This window comes from Heteronotia binoei, chromosome 6 (assembly GCF_032191835.1).
Source record: "Heteronotia binoei isolate CCM8104 ecotype False Entrance Well chromosome 6, APGP_CSIRO_Hbin_v1, whole genome shotgun sequence".
Lineage (NCBI taxonomy): Eukaryota > Metazoa > Chordata > Lepidosauria > Squamata > Gekkonidae > Heteronotia > Heteronotia binoei.
The window spans coordinates 31,514,424-31,534,347 of NC_083228.1; the positions used below are offsets into that span (position 1 = coordinate 31,514,424).

General features: G+C 47.9%; 1 protein-coding gene across 1 annotated transcript in view; it reads left to right on the top strand.

Annotated features, from left to right (window-relative positions):
* Positions 1 to 19,924, top strand: part of OIT3 (oncoprotein induced transcript 3) — a 53,490-nt gene that overhangs the window by 21,370 nt on the left and 12,196 nt on the right. The window contains exons 4-5 of the mRNA XM_060241210.1: positions 6,925 to 7,047; positions 10,692 to 10,814. Coding sequence (XP_060097193.1) covers positions 6,925 to 7,047; positions 10,692 to 10,814 — 246 coding nt within the window. The remainder of the gene's footprint in view (positions 1 to 6,924; positions 7,048 to 10,691; positions 10,815 to 19,924) is intronic.

Below are 19,924 nucleotides of genomic sequence, written 5' to 3' on the forward strand. Positions count from 1 at the left end.
AAAATGATAACTAGTTTTTTTCCCTGAATTTCAGGCCACATAAGAGCCCTGCGGGATCACAACATTGGTCCATTTAGTCCAGCATCCTGTTTCACATAGTGCCCAACCAGGGCTTTTTTTGTAGCAGGAACTTCTTTGCATATTAGGTAGGAATGGGCACAGACCAGAAAATGCTGGTTCGGTTCACGAACAGAACCGGATCAGTTCCCAGACCAGTTCGCGAACTGAACCACAGCTTGGTTCACGAACCAGTTTGCAAACTGGTCCGATTTTTAAAAAGTCCCACACAAGGCTGCGAGGTTCCAAAATAGCAGGTTGTCTCCAGATCTCTCTCTTCAATGTACCCACCAAGTTTGGTCCACATTGGACTTTGGGGGGCTGAGTTACAGACCCCTAGAAAAGGTCATTCAGTGCAATGCTTTTCAAAGGGATGTCACCTCTGCTGGTTCAGGAGTGACAAAAACTGACCTGGGTGAGCTAAAGGCCTTCAACACACACAATTCCTCCTTGGGGTGACCCTCCACATTGCCCACATGTTACATGCATGTCAGATTTGGGGGGATCCAAGTAGCAGATCACCAAGCAAGGTGTCTCCTGGAAACTGCTTTTGGAGGAGTTGTCCTGCACCATTTTGAGACACTACAGTGTGGACCCGGTTAAGCTACAGGCATCAGACTTTCAGAGTACCTCCTCAGGGACCACCCACATGGCTGCAGGTGGCTGTGTCTTCCTGGAACCAGCCAACCAGCTCTGGCGACATGATGACTGATTGTGGCCAAGGCTTCCATCCTACCTGGGAAGGTGACAGGGACAACCAAGCCTGGCAACCAAAACTCACTGCACAGCTGTGGGAGGGGGCACTGGTAGACTAGCTAAGGGAATGTGTGGGAATATGTGGCAGAGGAGAAAGGATGCTTTTTTGGAGGAGCAGAAAGGGTACCCCACAGCCGGGGAAGAGGGCAGTTGGCCAAGCCCCCCAGAAATGTGTAGATAGTTTGGGTGCCTAAGTGGGAGAGGAGAGAGGAAACCCCCCAGGCAGAGACTCAAGCAATGCAGGAAGAAACATGGTGCTTTTTGGAGGAGCAGAAAGGGGACCCCACAGCCAGGGAAGAGGGCAGTTAACTAAGCCCCCTAGAAATCTGTAGGTAGTTTGGGTGCCTGAGTGGGACAGGAGAGAGCATACTCCCCAGACAGAGACTCAAGCAACGCAGGAAGAAAAGGGGTGCTTTTTGGAGGAGTAGAAGGGGGACCCCACAATCAGCATGCAGAGAAAGGGCGGTTTTCAAAACCCACAAAAGTGAACAGTCCACCCCCAAATTAAATCAAAAACATGTTTTAAAAGAAAAAAAATCTATCCATGTTTCCCATTCCTCACAGCAAAGAAAAAGGTGGCCGGGGGTGGTGGTGGAGAAATGTAGCTCTGAATGCAAGGAAAGGAGAAAAAGAGAGAGGTGATGCTTTTACTCTGACAGTTTGTATAGAGGCCAGGAGATTCAACAGGTTTCTCCACCCACCCCAGTAATTCCCCTCCCCCTCAGTCCACCAAAAGATATTCTTTCATGCGCAAGGAAAATAAGACTTGCAAAAACCAGATGCAAACAGAGGACAGGAAGGCGTCTCCAGTGATTATATACATTCCACCCACCCCCCATCCTGAGGAAGTCAGATTGATGCATGTCATTGGAAATCAGATTTGCCTGTCAACTTCAGACTGTCACTACTGGTGACATATCCCACCCATACCCACTTTTCAGCACGAAACTTCATGGGTGGAGTTTCTTTGCCAAGAGTGCACAAGAGGATCCGAACCGGGCAGAAAGTTTGGAGACTTCCTGGTCCGAACATGTGACTTCCGAACCGAACTGTCTGAACCTCGAACAAGGTAAAGTCTGGGCCAGATTTTGTTCGGTGTTCAGGTCTGTGCCCATCCCTAATATTAGGCCACACACACCCTGATGTAGCCAATCCTCCAAGAGCTTACAGGGCTCTTAGTACAGGGTCTACTGTAAGCTCCAGGAGGATTGGCTACATCAGGAGTGTGTGGCCTAATATGCAAAGGAGTTCGTGCTACAAAAAAGTTCTGTGCCCAACCAATTGCCTTGGAATCACACTAGTCTCCACCCCTCAGCCTCTTGAATGCCCCTGAACCCTTCTCTTCCTGCTCTTTGCCCTCCTCTCAGATGTAGCAGCTGGCAAAAAGTTGGTATAGCATCTTTATCAAGGCAGGTTTGCCAGCCTCCAGGTGGTACCTGGGGATCTCTGACTATTGCAGTTGATCCCCATTTGATCGAGATACTTTGAAAGGAGAACTGTGGCATTATATCCCACTTTGTGTCCCCTCCCCAAATCCCATCCTCCCCAGGCTCTACATCCAAGTCTAGCCATTGTACTTAATTGTCCTGGGCCTGAGTAGCAGACTACTTTCCCAGTAACGTTGCCATTGCTAGTTAATAACCTGTAGAAAAGGGCCTTTGAGCATGTGAAAAGTGCAGACCCAATTAGTTGAATTTGAATTCTAGGATGTAGGACATTACTACACAGTTGGCTCTGTGGCGTTTCCAAGAACCCTGAAAACCAGTCTGACCAGAGAAGAAATTAGCAAGTCCTGAATGTCCAGAGGTAGCTCAGAAATAGTATCTTCAGTGCTCTTGAATATGGCTGCCTGCCACCACCCTGAGGAAGAAGAGATGATGGGAATGACTCCACAGTAAAGCTGACCTTGGAGAAGAATATCCTCCTGACGAAAGGCATGAATAGCCAACTCAGCAGATCTCAGAGATCAGCCCATGCGATCCAAGGAGAAAACTGAGCATATGGAGATTCTTACAAATAAAAAAAAATTAAATATAAAGTTGTCAGGAGTTTGAGTCAAATCTGGATCAAAGACAAGTGGGCTTCGCTTCTAAAGTCTCCTGCTCCTGATGTTTCATTCCAAACAGTTCCATGAGTGCAGGGGCTCAACAGAATCAGTGGGTCGGATCCAGCCATTTTTCAGATGGCGTTCCTAAGAAGCCTTCCTCCGGCAGAGCAGACACTTCAGTTGGAGAAAGGCTCCTGAGATTTGAGGAAGTTGAGCCAAAATAGCTTTAATAAATAAATAAACTTTCCTCAGTGGAGTGGCAGGATGGAGTAGGATCCCCTCCCCCATCACTGTTGCTAGCATGTCATTTGAAAGGACATTTTAGGGGCAATATTGATTTTTCTGATATTGGGGGGAATAGATGGGGCCTGGAGATCTCTCAGTTTATTACAACTGATCTCTAGACAATAGAGATCAGTTCCCTTGAAGCAAATGGCTGCTTTGTAGGATGGGCTCTGTGGCATTATACCCCAATGAGCTCCTTCCCTTCCCTCTCCTCCCCTAACCCTGCCTTCCCCAAGGTCTACCCCGAAATCTCCTGGAATTTCCCAGCCCAGCGTTTGAAGCCCTGAATCTTGAAGAAATGTGCTTGCACATGAAAGCCTATACCTTAAATAAAACCGTGTTGGCCTTAAATGTGCCACTGTACTCAAACTTTGTTCTACTACTTCAGACCAACATGGCTAGCTACTTGAATCTAAATCTTGATAGCTGTTCTATGAAAAGACCCCTTACTGATCTTAAGATAAGTTCAGTAAGTAGCAGTGCTGGTTTCTTTCTTGTCCTATGGAAAATGAAGGAGATGAAACAGCCAATTTCTTAGCACCTGGCTAAATCATCTCATGCTGTCTTTGTTTCCTTATGAGAGCACATAGAGAAACCTTGGCTAGAGCTTCTGGCTTTCTGTCCTATTGTTTCTCCGCAGTTCTTATTTCTTTTCCTCCTTGGGCAACATTTTAAGAAAGATTTGGTTTGAGTGTTTGTAAAACATTCACCCATCTTCTATAACCTGATGGAAAATGTTTTCCCCCCTTCCAAGTGTTTGATTCCTGCTCGAAAATTTATCTGCAAGTCAGCCCTGGATTGCCATGTGTATTACAGAAGATTCTGGAGGGTGCTGTATAGTGGTGATTTTTATTATCTGTAGCCAGATACCACCATTGCTTGGAGGACAAATATGGGCCATTGATTTCTAAGCCCTTAGGTTGAAAATTCTGGGCATTCTCTGTCTGGAGCTCTTTTAATCTTTTATAAACATCTGATGCCTGGGACCTCAATTAAGACTTGGTATAGTTTAGGTAGAGGGCAGTTTTAACTTCTCCCCTTGTGCTGTTTTCCCTACCTAGATGACCTCACAAGGGTATGATTTGCTCCATGGAAAAGATATGGGTCTTAATTTATTTCAAATACAGGCCCTGATAGATGGCTTCAGATTTCTTTCAAGCACAATCATTTAGGCCTTTTAAAAGAAGAGGCAGGGATTTTGTGTGTGCATGTGTGGTGCCCTGTTTTCTAACTGAGAATACTCATCAAATCAGGCAAGATGGGTCCATCATGGGGAATTCTGTTACCAGTCAGTAACTGGATTAGGTTTTTATGCAACATCTAATTTCTTTGCTGTATGTTATAAATCCTATTTTTTTAACTGCTGATTTCTTAACTGCTGATTCTGAAACTCCTTACAGTTTATTGAGTAACTGCTGCAATCTTAAACTTAATGATGGTTTATATGATTAGGATTTATGCAGCCTTTTTTAGAATATCTCCGGTGCTTAGCGTGCTTTCATTTCTTTTAAAACTCTTGGAGATCATTCCTTAATTGTCAGTGGGCAGCCAGTCTCCAGAGAGCCAGTAAATTATAATGGCTAGACTTGTAGGGTTGCCAATCCCCAGGTGCGGGCAGGGGATTCCTCAGTTTGGAGGCCCTTCCCCCCACTTCAGGGTTATCAAAAAGTGGGGGTGGGGACGAGGAGGGAAGTGTCTGCTGGGCATTCCATTATTCCCTGTGGAAACTGATTCCCATAGGGTATAATGGAGAATTGATCTGTGGGTATCTGGGGTTCTAGGGGGGCTGGGGTTTTTTTGAGGTAGAGGCACCAAGTTTTCAGCATAGCATCCATTACCAGACATCAAAAACACACTCCCCACCCAAGTTTCAAAAAGGTTGGACCAGAGGTCCAATTCTATGAGCCTCAGAAGAAAGTGCCCCTATCCTTCATTATTTCCAAATAGAGGGAAGGCATTTAAAAGGTGTGCAGTCCTTTTAAATATGATTGCCAGAACTCCCTTTGGAGTTCAATTGTGCTTGTCTCACCCTTGCTCCTGGCTCCACCCCCAAAGTGTCCTGGCTCTACCTGCAAAGTCCCCAGCTATATCTTGAGCCAGACCTGGCAACCCTAGGCTAGAGTGTTGGCCGAGGACCAGAAGACCCACGTTCATATTCTCAATCAGGCATGAATTCCACTGGGAGACCTTGGGCCATCACTCTCCCTCTCTTTCAGTTCTGCCTGCCTCACAGGTAGGGTTGGGAAATACCTAGAGAAATACTACAAAGACATTGCCAATACTTTCTCCTTTCCTGGGAACTTATCAGTGTATGGAGAAATGCAGTGAGCATGGCAATATCTAATTCAGAATCTATATACTATTAGTATATAGTGGCCCCCATCTGCAGAGAGCTAAATCCACAGATTGGGGCCACATGGAGGCTAAACAGATTTTTCTGCAAACTTGGGGCACTCCCTGGGTTTGTAGAAAAATCTGAAAAGTAAAAAAAAAATACACAGGATTTTTAAATCCCTCCCAGAGTAAAGTAACAATCTCTGAGCAAGGGCAGAGAACACTCTTTCCTTATTACCTTAGTGTGGTGGAGACTGGGAGCTGTGGTAGGCCTAATGACAGCCGCAGTTGTGGCAAAGCATCCAAGAGGCCATGCTGGGCAGCAGCTGCCAGTGCTTTTTTTTTTTTTTTAGCAGGAATTCCTTTGCATATTAGGCCACACACCCCTGATGTAGCCAATCCTCCAAGAGCTTACAGAGCTCTTAGTACAGGGCCTACTGTAAACTCCAGGAGGATTGGCTACATCAGGGGGTATGGCCTAATATGCAAAGGAGTTCCTGCTAAAAAAAAAAAGCCCTGCAGGGATAGCAATGAAGCAGCCCAGAAACTGCACCAGGCTCAGCAGCAGCTGTCAGAAAGCTTGGGGGCACTCTGGGCTCAGTGAGAGCGTGGAGGGAAGATGGGATTCCCCCTCTGCAATTCTCCCAGGCTCTGCTTGTCTTTTCTATAGCTGACTCAGAGTGCAGTTGAGAAATATGTAAGGAATTAAATTGTCCTGAATCCCTGGGGGGGGGGGGCAGTGGGGAGAATGAAGTGGAAGGGGTCTGCAGTGGGAGACAAAGACAGACAACACCAAATGGAATTTCCTGATCTTTCCTACCTCCAAAATCCATGAAGGAAACAGTTGCTCTTGTTCGACTTTTTTCTTTCTGTTTCTTTTCTACTTTTCCACTTCAGTTTGCTCTTGATAGCTATTGCCTGGTTTGCCCTCTTCTTTCCTGCGTTCCCATTTCGGCTCTGGATCAATTGGGAGGTTATGATAGTCTGTTGTTTAGGGCTGTCCTGTGTTTTGCGAAATAAATCTGATATCGCCAACGTGATTCCACCACAGAAATTGTCATCCAGGCAGCCAAACCAAATGGGATAATCAATTTTTGCCAACAGTGGGGCTAGAGCTCAGAGACGCTCAATATGACCTAGATGCTGTCATGCCAAAAACCTTTAATCCCCACATTCACCTGCAGATGGCACAGAAATCTGGTCCCTCTAAGTCTTCATTTTAGTCATGTGCATATGTATATATGTCAGATTTATACCATCAGAGCAGATCTGTGTGGTTGGAGCCAAACTCCTGGATATTCTATAAATCACAGCTGTTGCGGCCAGCGACTCACTATGGCCACCAGAAGAGAAAGTGATCCCTTGAGTCTTTGCTTCAGGTCATGTCTCTGTTGGCCCTGCTTATTAACTGTCTGTGAATACACTGCTGCTTTGTTCCTCTGCAGATGATGATGAATGTGAACAAAATAACGGAGGCTGCAGTGAGTACTGCATAAACATGAAAAATTCCTATCGTTGCGAATGTGGAGTTGGGCGTGTTCTGGGGGCCGATGGAAAGACCTGTGAGGGTGAGTAAGGAAGCAATTGATTTATGATCCTTGTGAAAAATAACACACCTGATTCACATGTTGATGCTAACCAACAGAGAGCCAATATGGCATATTGATGAGAGTGTTGGAGTTGGATGGGAAGTCCCAGCTTTAATTTCCAACATAAAGTCTTTGGACCCTTCATGTTCTCTTAGCCTATTCTGTCTTACAGAGGTGTTTATACAACCAATACTTTTTTGATAACCGGATACACACACATATTTGCATTCATACATATATACAATCATATTTACTCCTCAACCTTTTGGGGTTTTTCTTCAGTCCACTAACAGCCTTACTAGCTTTCCGCATGATTCGGGCAGAGGTTTTGAAGACAAGCATTTGCTCTGTGAATTCATCCTATCCTAAGATTCTTGGCTAGATTGTCAAACAACACCTCAGTGTTGTCTGGATTGAGCTTCAGTTTAGTGGCTCTGATCCAATTTATTACTGCTTCCAGACATAAATTCAGAACATCTTCCATCTCACCTGAGTCTTGTGATAAAGAGAAAAGCCAGTATGGTGTAGTGGTTAAAATGTCAGACTAGGACCTGGGGAACCCAGGTTCAAATCACTTCATGTCATCTGCATAGTCTCCCAGCAGTCGCATGGAGATATTAAATAGTATAGGCAGAAGACAAGGTGGAGCCCTGTGAGTTTCTCAGACACAACTGATAAGGAATCGAGCAGTTTCTCCTCAGCTCTGCCTTTTGGTACAGTTCAGCTAGATAGGAGTGGAGTGGAGTGCCTCGACAACCATTTTGACCAACCCAGAGGAATTTTATCCTCAATGGTACTAAAAGAGGCTAAGAAGTCCAAGGGAATCAACAGGATTTTACTTCCCCTGTCTGATTTCCAATGAAGGTCATCCATCACAATGACCATGGACTGGAAGCTGGAATGTGGGGGAGTGGGAATGGGTCAGATAACATGCCTCGTCCAAAAAGCGGGTGTATGCCTCCAGTTCTTGGAATCATACAGTCATTGGACTGTATTCAGGAAGCGTTTCACAGCTGCTTCCTTCAAGATGGTTGACACTATCCTCTCCTTTAATAATGAAATCACTGATCTCTAGTTCTAGTCTCTGGGTAATCCTGGTAGGATATAACAAGCCAGGATGGTCAAGGGTCAAGCACAGATGTAGCAGGCTGTGACAACTAAAACTCATCTAAGTGACAGCAATTAGTCTGAAAACACTGAATCATAGAGTTACAATCAGGTTACAAGCAATTTAATCAGCAAAAGGCTAAACAAACAAGTCAAAGCAAGCCTCTGTGTTTTCTCCCTCAACAGGGGTTTGATGGGGAAGTCCATCTTACAGAAGTTCAGTTGTGTGACTTTTTCCTGACACAGTATTGGTGCAGAACTTGATTTTCCTTCATGTGTGCTTAACCCATCTGTCAATGGACTGCCATAATCAAGCAAGGTAGTCCTTCATAAATGAACAGATACATGTGGCCTTCCCATCAATTGAACTAAATAAATACACAAGCTCATCCTTTCCATTGAACTAAATTAAACAAAAATCCACATCAGTCAGTAGTACTTTTTTGGCCTACTTTATCTAGTATTGACTTGGCACTCCCCCCCCCCCCCCCGCCAATTTCTGTTCTTTTTGAGAAAGGGCTGCTTTCCATTTTGATCATTTTGTTTTATTAGAAAGAGTAATTGTTCCTTTTTCTGCAAATGGGAAGGTTATACATGCTATATAGATGTGTTTTAAGGGCTGAGGCAATACGTGACATTTTTCATGAGAATAATGTTTTCTAGGGAATTTATTAAGCAATATGTAATTGGGTTGGCTGGTTTCATGTTTATTGATATGCCATGGGGTTTATGAGGCACTTCAGGAAGGAAGTAATTCACTTTGTGGCATCCCCAATACCCAATACATAACCACAAAATCTTATGGGATGGTAATGGGATTGAATCATTACAATCTCAGAAAAGCGGAATATTCAAGCGTAGCACAGGATCACCAGTTTAAAACTCATTTGAGTCAATGAGAGATCATCCATCTAAAATACTGGGGTATTTGGAAATATTCTCCGCGCATTTATCATGCTTTTCAATATATACAGAGACCTCCTCAAATTGTCTTTCAGTTTAACTAGTTCTGAAGTAGAGGTATTCACATCAGGGTTGTATCACAGGTATTAGCTTCTCCTTGACCTTAGTTCTGAGCATATGTAAATACTGAAATTTGAAAGGTAAAGTGTGCCATTGGGCCACAATCAACTCACAGAGACTCCATTAAATTCTACCACGTGGGGCTTTTAAGGCAAGAGACTAATGGAGTTGATTTGCCATTGCCATCCTCTGCCTAGGCAGCCTCATCTTCCTTGGTGGTTGCCCATCCAAGTACTGACCCTACTTAGCTTCAAAGCTCCAATAAGATCTGGCCCATTTTAAGGCTGTTACTGAAACTTACAGAAAGGAGGTCCAAATCATACCTTACAAAGTCCACATGGCAGACATTCAGACTTTGACTAAATGTATTCCTTGCTTGGAATGCAACTCTCAGATGTGCATAGGCTCAATTCAGATTGCTACCACAGTGTGCCCCTGTGCCACTTTCCCAATCTGAAACACCTTGGGGATCCACTATTTGCCATGCTGTGGAAACTTATATTGTTATCCATCAGTACATATAGGTTTCTCCAACAAAGCAAACAACAGCTCCTTGGGAGCATTCCATGTTTGGAAAACCATGTGAGGAAAAGGCTTACGCTTCCCTTCATATGCCACAGTACTGATGTGAACTGGGCCACCATAACACACTGGGAATTAGTTCTGAGCACATAACTCCCACACATCTAGAGATCACTCCACATTTTTGTCATGTAGACTTTGTAACATGTGAACTAGTCCCGAATGACTCGGCAACAGTTGTCTGAGTGACAGCTCAGGCTAGCCTGATCTCATCAGATCTCAGAAGCTAAGCAGGGTTGGTAGTGCTTAGTATTTGGAGGGGAGACCACCAAGGAAGTCCAGGGTTGTTATGCAGAGCCATGCAATGGAAAACCACTTGAAAACCCTTGCCTTGAAAACCCTGTGGGGTTGCCATATGTTGGGTGCATCTTGATGGCACTTTCCACCACAATAGACCTGTATTTAGAAACACGTTTACCATGCCTGATATTTTTGGTGTAACTCTATGCTATATTAACTGTACACCTGAAAATAACTTCTGAAGCATCTCTACATTTCCAATATTTTGCAACTGAAGTCTTCTTTAAAAATTACTTCAGTATCTCACACAGTACTTGTTCTTCCTCATGGTTGTAATGTACAAACCACTCTGAAATTATGGAAATAGCAGAAGAGTGCTTACTCATTCACTAACATGCTCTTGCATTCATTTCCTTGCACAGAATTTTGCCTATGATGGTTACAAAATAATGTAAAATTTACGCAGATCTCTGCCTGCATATTGCACATCAGTTGCAATGTATAGCAACTGCTATGAAGTCAATATCTCCTTCTGGCTCTGTCATGATTAACACCCCTTCAACTTGATGCTGCCAGAGTAGACAGGTTTTCTCAGATTTATTCCCAGTTGGTCCATTCACTAGAAAGAAAGCTTTTTGTGTGTATGTGTCTGATCGTTCTTTCTGTCTTAGAAATTGATGGGTGTCACAACAATAACGGAGGCTGCAGTCATACTTGTACCACAGTGGGAAACACCTACCAATGTGACTGCCGACGGGGGCTTGTTTTGTCAGATGACAACCACACTTGCCAAGGTAAGATAATCAGGATCTACGAGGGTGAGTGATACTTTACAGTGTGTCTAGGATAATATAGCTGTGGTGTAAATGGACTTCCCCCCATACACACCTCATAAAACTGGTATATGTTTTAGCGAAGACCCTTCTGAAAGATGAGGCTACCACAATTTGACATTTGTTCACTGACTAATCCATTTCATCCCATAGTTCCTTCCCCTCATTCAACTCTTCCTCTTCCACATCTTGATGTCACCGGGAAAGATATTTTGTTGTTGTCTAAGCTACCATTTTGATAAACAACCATATTATCCCATATTCCCCTACCACTTCAAAATGGCTGCTTGTGAAAATTTGTTCAGAATAATTGGTGAGTTCCTGCTAAGCAGTTCCCTTTGCAAGGTTGATGTGTGAGTCAAATGTCCCCTTTGAGTGGATTAGCCCTGTGGTTATGAGTGTTTCAAGAGCATGCAGAGGAATGAAGAGTGATTCTGTAGGAGAGCAGCATCTGAAAGAAGCAGCCATTCTTTTTTATTAACACAAATAAAACTTAAGGCTATCGACAGTAGTCTTATGCAGTTATAAACCGCAGTCCCTACCTCCCACTGAATAAACACAACTTTTTGAATTAATTCTAATTACATGCGTGTTAACAGTGCTGGCAGATTGCATGTATCATATTAATGCTTCTGCTCCATACCCTCGCTATAAAATAGTCGTAAATATTCTCTCTTCTGCAGTATTTAGGCTATCATACTGAGTGATCAGCTTCCTCTCGGGAATAGTTTACATTTTAGAAGACACTCTATGATGTGCTAATTTCTGTGATAGCAGATATCTCATCGGAGACTGAAAGAGGCACAAAGGCATTCCTATTAGTTAGTAATTTCCTGAAAAGCAGATGTGAAAAATGGAGGCAATGGAGAAGGGAAACACAGCTGGTGGCAGGGAGTGAGTCTGTCTGGGAAGAGAACATTAAAGGACATTTTGAAAGTTAAAATGATGAAAGAGGAGAGAGAGAGAGAGTGCAAAGTAGACATGAGTCTGAGTAGGCAGCCGTACAGTTCCCACCGGATAGGCTGGCCCTGTTGGGGGATGTAATGTCACTGCTGAGGCATGCTTACCATCCCTTGTAGGGAGTTCCAGTGGAACTGGATCTTCACTGTCTGCTGGGACTGCTCCATGGGCCTGTGATCCTACAAGGCAATAGGCATCACAGGAATTTAGCACAGTAAAACAGATTGGAGTGGAATGGCAAGTAGTTATTCCATCCCATTGTTGTGCTTGTGGTGTCCCCTATTTGCAGGGGGGGACTTTATCCCAGCATAACATCATACTGACCATATTGCCAACTCCCAATTCCCTTTCTGCACTGTACCTACTTACTAGTAGTGCCAACTGTTGCTGAAGATTTGGTTGCAGAGGCAATATACAGAAGAGGTACATGTAGTATCCTCAGGGGAAGTTATGAGACAGAATGTAGGGGGAAAGCCCTAAAGAGGGAAGGAATTCAACATAGTATTGCCAGGTCCCCCCAGCCACCAGCAGAGGAAGGGGGAGTTGGGTTGCCAGATCCAGGTTGGGAAACTCTTGTGTCATGGGTGCTGGGGACCCTGCAGAGGAAGACGAGTCTGCCAAGGAAACCGTACCCCTGCCACCTGCACCAGTACCCCTGCCTCCTGCTGAAGAAGATCCCAGCCCCCCTGCCTCGCCCTCTCGGGTGGCTCGTGTGCGTGACCGCCTCCGTCAGGACCTCAGGGATCGGAGGAGGGCGGCACGCTCACAAGCAAGACGCTCCCTGAGTCCTGAGTTTTGAGAGGATTCTGGCCCTCCTAAGAGCAAGGATGCTTGAGTTGTAACAGGATCCTGGCTGCCTCCCAGAGCCAGCAATTAGCCCAAATGGGCAACAGCCAGCAGAGGGCTATATAGCTGTGGGCTTTGGGAGGAGGCTTTGTGGAAGCAACTAGTCATCTCCCTGACGTTCTAGCATCCACTCCGGCTTGACTTTGGTTCCTGAATCCCTGACTTTGGCTTTTGACTTCTGGACTCCCTGACCTCGGCTTCTGGACCTCGGACCTGCGATACTTGCACAGCGATTTGGATTTGGCACCTCGGACACTCCTGCTTGCTGGCTACAGACCTCGGACTGCCTCTGGACTTTGCCTGACCCGGCCCCAGCCGTGACAGATTGCTTCCACCCGACAAACACCCACTCCACAGGATGGAGGCTGAAGCAAGTGAAACCACCAAACTACTGGCTGCGCTCCAAGCCCAGGTACAGCAGCTAACACAGGCAGTAGTGCACTTGCAGCAACAACCTGTGGCCAGTGCTCCAGCCAAGTGCCCAGTTCCCCCACCTGACAGATTTGGGGGTGCCGTGGAAGAATTTCCTGCTTTCCTGGCACAGTGTCAGCTGTACTTTGAACTAAGAGCACGGGACTTCCCCAATGACAAGACGAAGGTGTGTTTTATCATTAGTCTGTTAAAGGGGCAGGCGGCCAAGTGGGCCACACCCCTACTGGTTGGGTCCTCTCCCCTACTGACTGATTACCAGGGGTTTGAGGCCCACCTGTCTGCTGCCTTCTCCAACCCAGTCCAAGCAGCCACAGCCAACCGGAAAATCAGGGCCCTGAAACAAGGCCAGTCCTCGGTGGCTCAGTATGCCACCGAATTCAAGCTCCTGGCCCAAGACTTGGCGTGGAATGAGGCTGCTCAGATGGACCAGTTTACCGAGGGGTTGGCAGAGGAAGTCCTGGACGAACTGGCCAGGGTGGAGCGGCCCCCCACGCTCCAGGAACTTATCACTCTCTGCCTCCGCATCGATGGCCGCCTGGAAAGTCGCCGCCAAGCCAAGACCCGAGGGCGCCAGCTCCCTGCGCCATGCCACTTGGCTCCTCTCCCATCCCCAGCTAGTACCAGAGACGAGGGTGAGCCTATGCAGCTTGGAGCTGCTCGACCCCGCCTGACTCCAGAAGAAAAGGCCAGACGCCGCACGCAGAACCTGTGCCTCTACTGCGGCACGGCAGGCCACTATGCCTCTGGCTGCCCTGCTAAACATCGGATACCCGGACCTACATTGCCACCGCCGCCAAAAGGCCAGCCCCAGGCGTAAGTGGACCCTCCAGCCTGGGGCGACTAGCTGGGTCCTCCGAACAACAGGCTGATACCCCGGGCCCGTTCCTGCTACCAGTCAAACTCCGTCTGCCCGATGGACGCTGGCTGTTCGTGTATGCCATGCTGGACTCGGGAGCAGCCCACTGTTTCGTAGATGCCGCCTTTGTAAAGCAGCACCAGATTCCAGTGCAGCCAAAAGAGACTCCAACGCTGGTGGAGGCTATTGACGGGCGCCTCCTCCGTTCTGGCCCCGTCACCCAGGAGACCTGTCCCATCACCTTCCACGTCCAGCAGCACCAAGAACAGCTACAGTTTGATGTTGCCCGCATGCCTCGCTTCCCGCTGATTCTAGGCCTTTCCTGGCTGAAGCTGCACAACCCCATTGTGGACTGGGCCCAGCAGGAACTACGCTTCCGAGACCCATGCCCCCATCTGACTCCTCCCACCACTCTAGCAGCCGGCATCCCGAGTGGTGGTCCTCAGCTCCCTCAGAAGTATGCGGATTTCGCCGATGTCTTTGAGGAGACAGGAGCAGATCAGCTTCCCCCTCACCGACCCTATGACTGTGCCATTGATTTGGTACCTGGGGCACCACTCCCGGTGGGGCGTCTGTACCCAATGTCGGAGCCTGAGTTGGCAGCTTTGCGAGACTACCTGGACAAGAACCTGAAACGCGGATTCATCCGACCCTCAACTTCTCCCCTATCTGCTCCAGTCCTCTTCGTGAAGAAGAAAAGTGGGGAGCTCCGGCTGTGCAATGACTACCGGGCCCTGAACAAGATCACCATCCGCGACCGGTACCCTCTGCCACTGATCCCTGAACTCTTGGATCGTTTAAAGGGGGCCCAAATCTACACCAAGCTGGACCTCCGCGGAGCGTACAATTTGGTGCGCATACGGCCCGGAGACGAATGGAAGACCGCGTTTGGGACCCGATACGGGCAGTACGAGCACCTGGTGATGCCCTTTGGATTGACCAACGCCCCTGCTGTCTTCCAGAGGTTCATGAATGATGTATTCCGGGACCTGCTCGACCGCTTCGCGATCATATACCTGGATGACATCCTAATCTACTCCCGCAATCCTGCCCAGCACGCCGAGCACGTCCGCCAGGTCCTGCAGCGCCTACGAGCCCATGGCCTCTACGCCAAGCTGGAGAAGTGCGACTTTGACCTGCGCTCCGTCGAGTTCCTTGGTCACATTGTGTCACCACAGGGAATCCTCATGGACCCGAAAAAAGTGGAAGCGGTCCTGACCTGGCAGGCCCCTCAGAATCGCAAAGACCTGCATCGGTTCCTTGGTTTCGCCAACTATTATCGGCAATTCATCCCGGCCTATGCATCTCTGACCACGCCCCTGACTCAACTACTCCGCCCCAAAGAACCTTTCCACTGGTCCCCAGAGGCCGATAACGCCTTCTCCACTCTGAAGACCCGTTTTGCCACCGGGCCACTCCTGAGATACCCTGACCCCCAGCTTCCCTTTACGGTGGAAGCTGATGCCTCCAACGTGGCCCTGGGAGCAGTGCTGTCCCAGCGCGAGAAGCCGTCTCAGCCACTCCAGCCCTGCGCCTATTACTCGCGCCAGCTCACCGCTGCGGAGAAGAACTACACCATCTGGGAGAGAGAGTTGCTCGCAATCAAGGCGGCTTTTGAGGTTTGGAGGCATTACCTCGAAGGGGCTCGCCACCCTGTTCAAGTGCTCACCGACCACCGGAACTTAGAGCACCTCCAGACCACCCGCCGTCTCAACCAGCGCCAGATCCGGTGGTCCCTATTCTTCTCTCGCTTTGACTTCCAGATCTCCTACATCCCCCATATCCAGAACCGGAAAGCAGATGCACTCTCCCGGAAACCGGAATACGCCCCTGCTTCAACTGAGGCCGCGCCCGCTGCTCCCATCCTGCCGCCCTCAGTGTTTGCAGCCACCTCCACTACACCCACACTCGTGGAGGACATTCGTGCTAGCCAGGCCAACGATCCCTGGGTCCAGCAACACCTCCAGGCCCTCCAAGATGACTCAGCAGGCGAGTTCACGACTCGAGGCGGTCTCTTGCTACACCGCGAATGCCTCTATGTGCCGCCCGGGCCCTTACGGGCAGAAGTGCTACGCCTGACCCACGACTCGTTGCCCGCTGGGCACTTCGGACAGCATAAGACCACCCACTTGCTGACGCGAGAATTCTGGTGGCCACGAGTTCGCTCCGATGTTGCCCGTTATGTCAGCTCCTGTGACGTCTGTCAGCGGGCCAAAGACGTCCCGGCCAAACCCTCGGGGTTGTTACAGCCCTTGCCCGCACCCTCAGGACCCTGGGATACCATCTCGATGGACTTCATCACGGAACTCCCACGATCCAAAGGTCAGACTTGCATCTTGGTGGTCGTCGACCTATTTACCAAGATGGCCCACTTCATTCCGTGCCTGAAACTTCCCACAGCTCAGGAGACAGCTCAGCTCTACCTGCAACACATCTTTCGTCTGCACGGACTCCCAGCCCACCTGATCTCAGACCGGGGGCCCCAGTTCTCCTCTCGGTTCTGGCAAGCCCTCCATTCCAGCCTGGGTACTCGAGTGCACCTGTCCTCAGCCTACCACCCGCAGACAGATGGTCAGACAGAGCGCACCAATGCCACGCTAGAGCAATATCTCCGCTGCTACACCTGCTACCAGCAGGACGACTGGACCACTCTGTTGCCTCTAGCGGAGTTTGCATACAACAACGCGGTCCACTCGTCTACCCAAATGACCCCGTTTGCTGCAACCTACGGCTACCACCCTCGGTTCTTCCCGGCGATCCTGCCACCCACGAATGTCCCCGCCGTCGAGGCCTACCTGCAAGAACTCCGCGCCAGCCAAGACTTGCTCCGAGAGCAGCTACAGCGGGCCAAGGAAGCCTATAAACTGGCTGCGGACCGGAAGAGGCAGGAAGGCCCCCCAGTCCAGCCGGGGGATCAGGTGTGGCTCTCGACTCGCTACCTGCGCCGGCCTGGTCGGTCTCACAAGCTGGATGCGCGGTTCATCGGACCCTACCCCGTCATGGACCAAATAAACCCCGTCGCTTTCAGGCTCCAGTTGCCACCTCACCTCCGCATTCACCCTGTGTTCCATCGCTCCCTCCTTGTTCCAGCTGCACCCCCTGACCCAGCTCGGCCTCCTTGCCCACCGCCGCCACCGCCGGTGTTGGTGGATGACGAGGAAGAATACGAGGTGCGCCAGATCCTGGACTCCCGGTACCATCGCGGAGGCCTCCAGTACCTTGTGGACTGGGAGGGATATGGCCCAGAAGACCGGTCTTGGGAGCCCGTGGACAATCTTCATGCCCCGGACTTGGTGCAACAGTTCCACAACGATCACCCCGACCTCCCAGGTCCCTCGACGGAGGGGGGCCCTGGGGGGGGGGATAGTGTCATGGGTGCTGGGGACCCTGCAGAGGAAGACGAGTCTGCCAAGGAAACTGTACCCCTGCCACCTGCACCAGTACCCCTGCCTCCTGCTGAAGAAGATCCCAGCCCCCCTGCCTCGCCCTCTCGGGTGGCTCGTGTGCGTGACCGCCTCCGTCAGGACCTCAGGGATCGGAGGAGGGCGGCACGCTCACAAGCAAGACGCTCCCTGAGTCCTGAGTTTTGAGAGGATTCTGGCCCTCCTAAGAGCAAGGATGCTTGAGTTGTAACAGGATCCTGGCTGCCTCCCAGAGCCAGCAATTAGCCCAAATGGGCAACAGCCAGCAGAGGGCTATATAGCTGTGGGCTTTGGGAGGAGGCTTTGTGGAAGCAACTAGTCATCTCCCTGACGTTCTAGCATCCACTCCGGCTTGACTTTGGTTCCTGAATCCCTGACTTTGGCTTTTGACTTCTGGACTCCCTGACCTCGGCTTCTGGACCTCGGACCTGCGATACTTGCACAGCGATTTGGATTTGGCACCTCGGACACTCCTGCTTGCTGGCTACAGACCTCGGACTGCCTCTGGACTTTGCCTGACCCGGCCCCAGCCGTGACATCTTGGAGATTTGGGGATAGAGCCTGAGGATGACAGAGACCTCAGCTGGGTGCAATGCCATAAAGTCCATCCTCCAAAGCATTCATTGCCTCCAGGAGAATTGATTGATGAGCTGTAATTCGAGGGGATCCCCGGGTCCTACGTGGAGCCTGGCATCCCTAAAACACCCCTCATTTGCCTGCTGCCTCCTTTGCTTGTCACACACAGCTCTGCTGTCCTCACATATATGTTGGACCTCAGTTGTGCGAAGATGCATGGGAGAACAAGCCAATGGAAGAACTGAATCATTATTTTGTTATTTGGGTTTTTTTGAAATTTGCTTCTGAAGTAAGAGGAATTACATATTTCTCATGGTTGTTTAATTTGATTAATGAGAGACAGGCCAAAACAATATTAAGGATATTAAGGTGTGGGGGCGCAGTATTTTATACCACCATGTTATTTTCATTCCAGAATTGTTACCAGTAGTCAGATGGATTTTTAAAAGATTTAAACTTGAACAATAGCATGCTATATTCAAGATTTTAAAAAAAACACAACTATGACCAAACTGGCATATTTGTTCCAGATTCCAGAATCCGATTAATTCAGTCAGGGGAGGTACCTATTGTTTTAATTACATCTAACTTCTAAATGTTTCCTTGTTAACAGAATTCATAAATCTATACCTTTCTCCACCAAAAATGGTTTATAGAATATCTGACCCTCACACTTGGAAGTTATATGTGTTTTTTAAATAAATATTTTATTTCAATGGAAAAACATACAACCAAACTATAAAACATAATAGCCAAGAATACCATCAACACTCTGTTATAAACCCTAAATTCACAGTTACCAACCATCTAGCTTTAGTTGCATCAAGGGAATTATATCTTTATCGCACAAAAACTCTAAAACTGGTTTCTATGTTTTATCATACTCTGATAAGGGAATTACCACATGAGAGTCCCCAAAAAATGGATTATGCATAATCCTGCCCATCAAAAATTCTTCCCAGAGTTTCTGGCACCATTGTCTAAGTAAGGAACTTGTGGGGGACTTCCAATTCCTGGCAATAACCAAGCAAACAGAAGCAACCAGTGTTGAGACAAAAGTTTTGATGGTTTTAACTATCAGTGAATCAGTCCAAAAATCCAATAATAGGAATTCCAGGGAATAAGGCAATGGAAGACCCACCATGTTGGAAATCTCTTTATGAACTTCCATCCAAAAATTCTGAATGATATGGTATTCCACTATATATGTAAGTAGAATTGTGTGCGAGTCAGCTGTGTTTCAGAAAATTCCCTAAATATGACTTTTAATGCTGCTCTTTTTCACTGAAATGTATCTCCACTGAATAGTCATTGTGGCAAAGAAGCTTATTAATTGAATTCAAATAGATAAATATGACAAGTCTACATGGTGAATTTTACTACTGACATCTCTGCAATTGTCTGAATTTGGAAATTTTTCCACCCTCCAGAAAATGGACTTCCTCCAGTAGGTGACATGACTAAGGGAGCACGCCTAAGCAGGTCTACTCAGAAGTAATCACCATTTTAATCAGTGGAACTTACTCCTCAGAAAGTGTCTTTAGGGTTGCAGCCTGTGTCACTGATCAGATGACACTGTGATATATGACTTACCATAAGTCTCCCTATCCTCCTGAACATCCACACTCATCGCCAAGCCCTATATCTATATCTTTTCCCATATGGAAAGTGTTAAATAGTGAGTTCAGCCAGCTCTCATTCCACATAACTCTTTATTAGCAAGAACAGTCGCAAGTAAAAGAGGCAACAACAGCGAACTATATACAGTCTGAGAAGATTTAACCATGCCCAGCAGGCCAGCACCAGCCAATCCTGTTCTACTCTCCAGGATCCTTCATTTGCATTTCCTAGAGAACTGCCTCATGTCCCAGTTGGCCATTTCCAAGAGACCAGCCAATCAGGATGTAGACATCAGGATCCTGGAGAACAGTGGGTGCCTGCCTCAAGCTCAGACAAGAATATAACACAGAACTCAATAC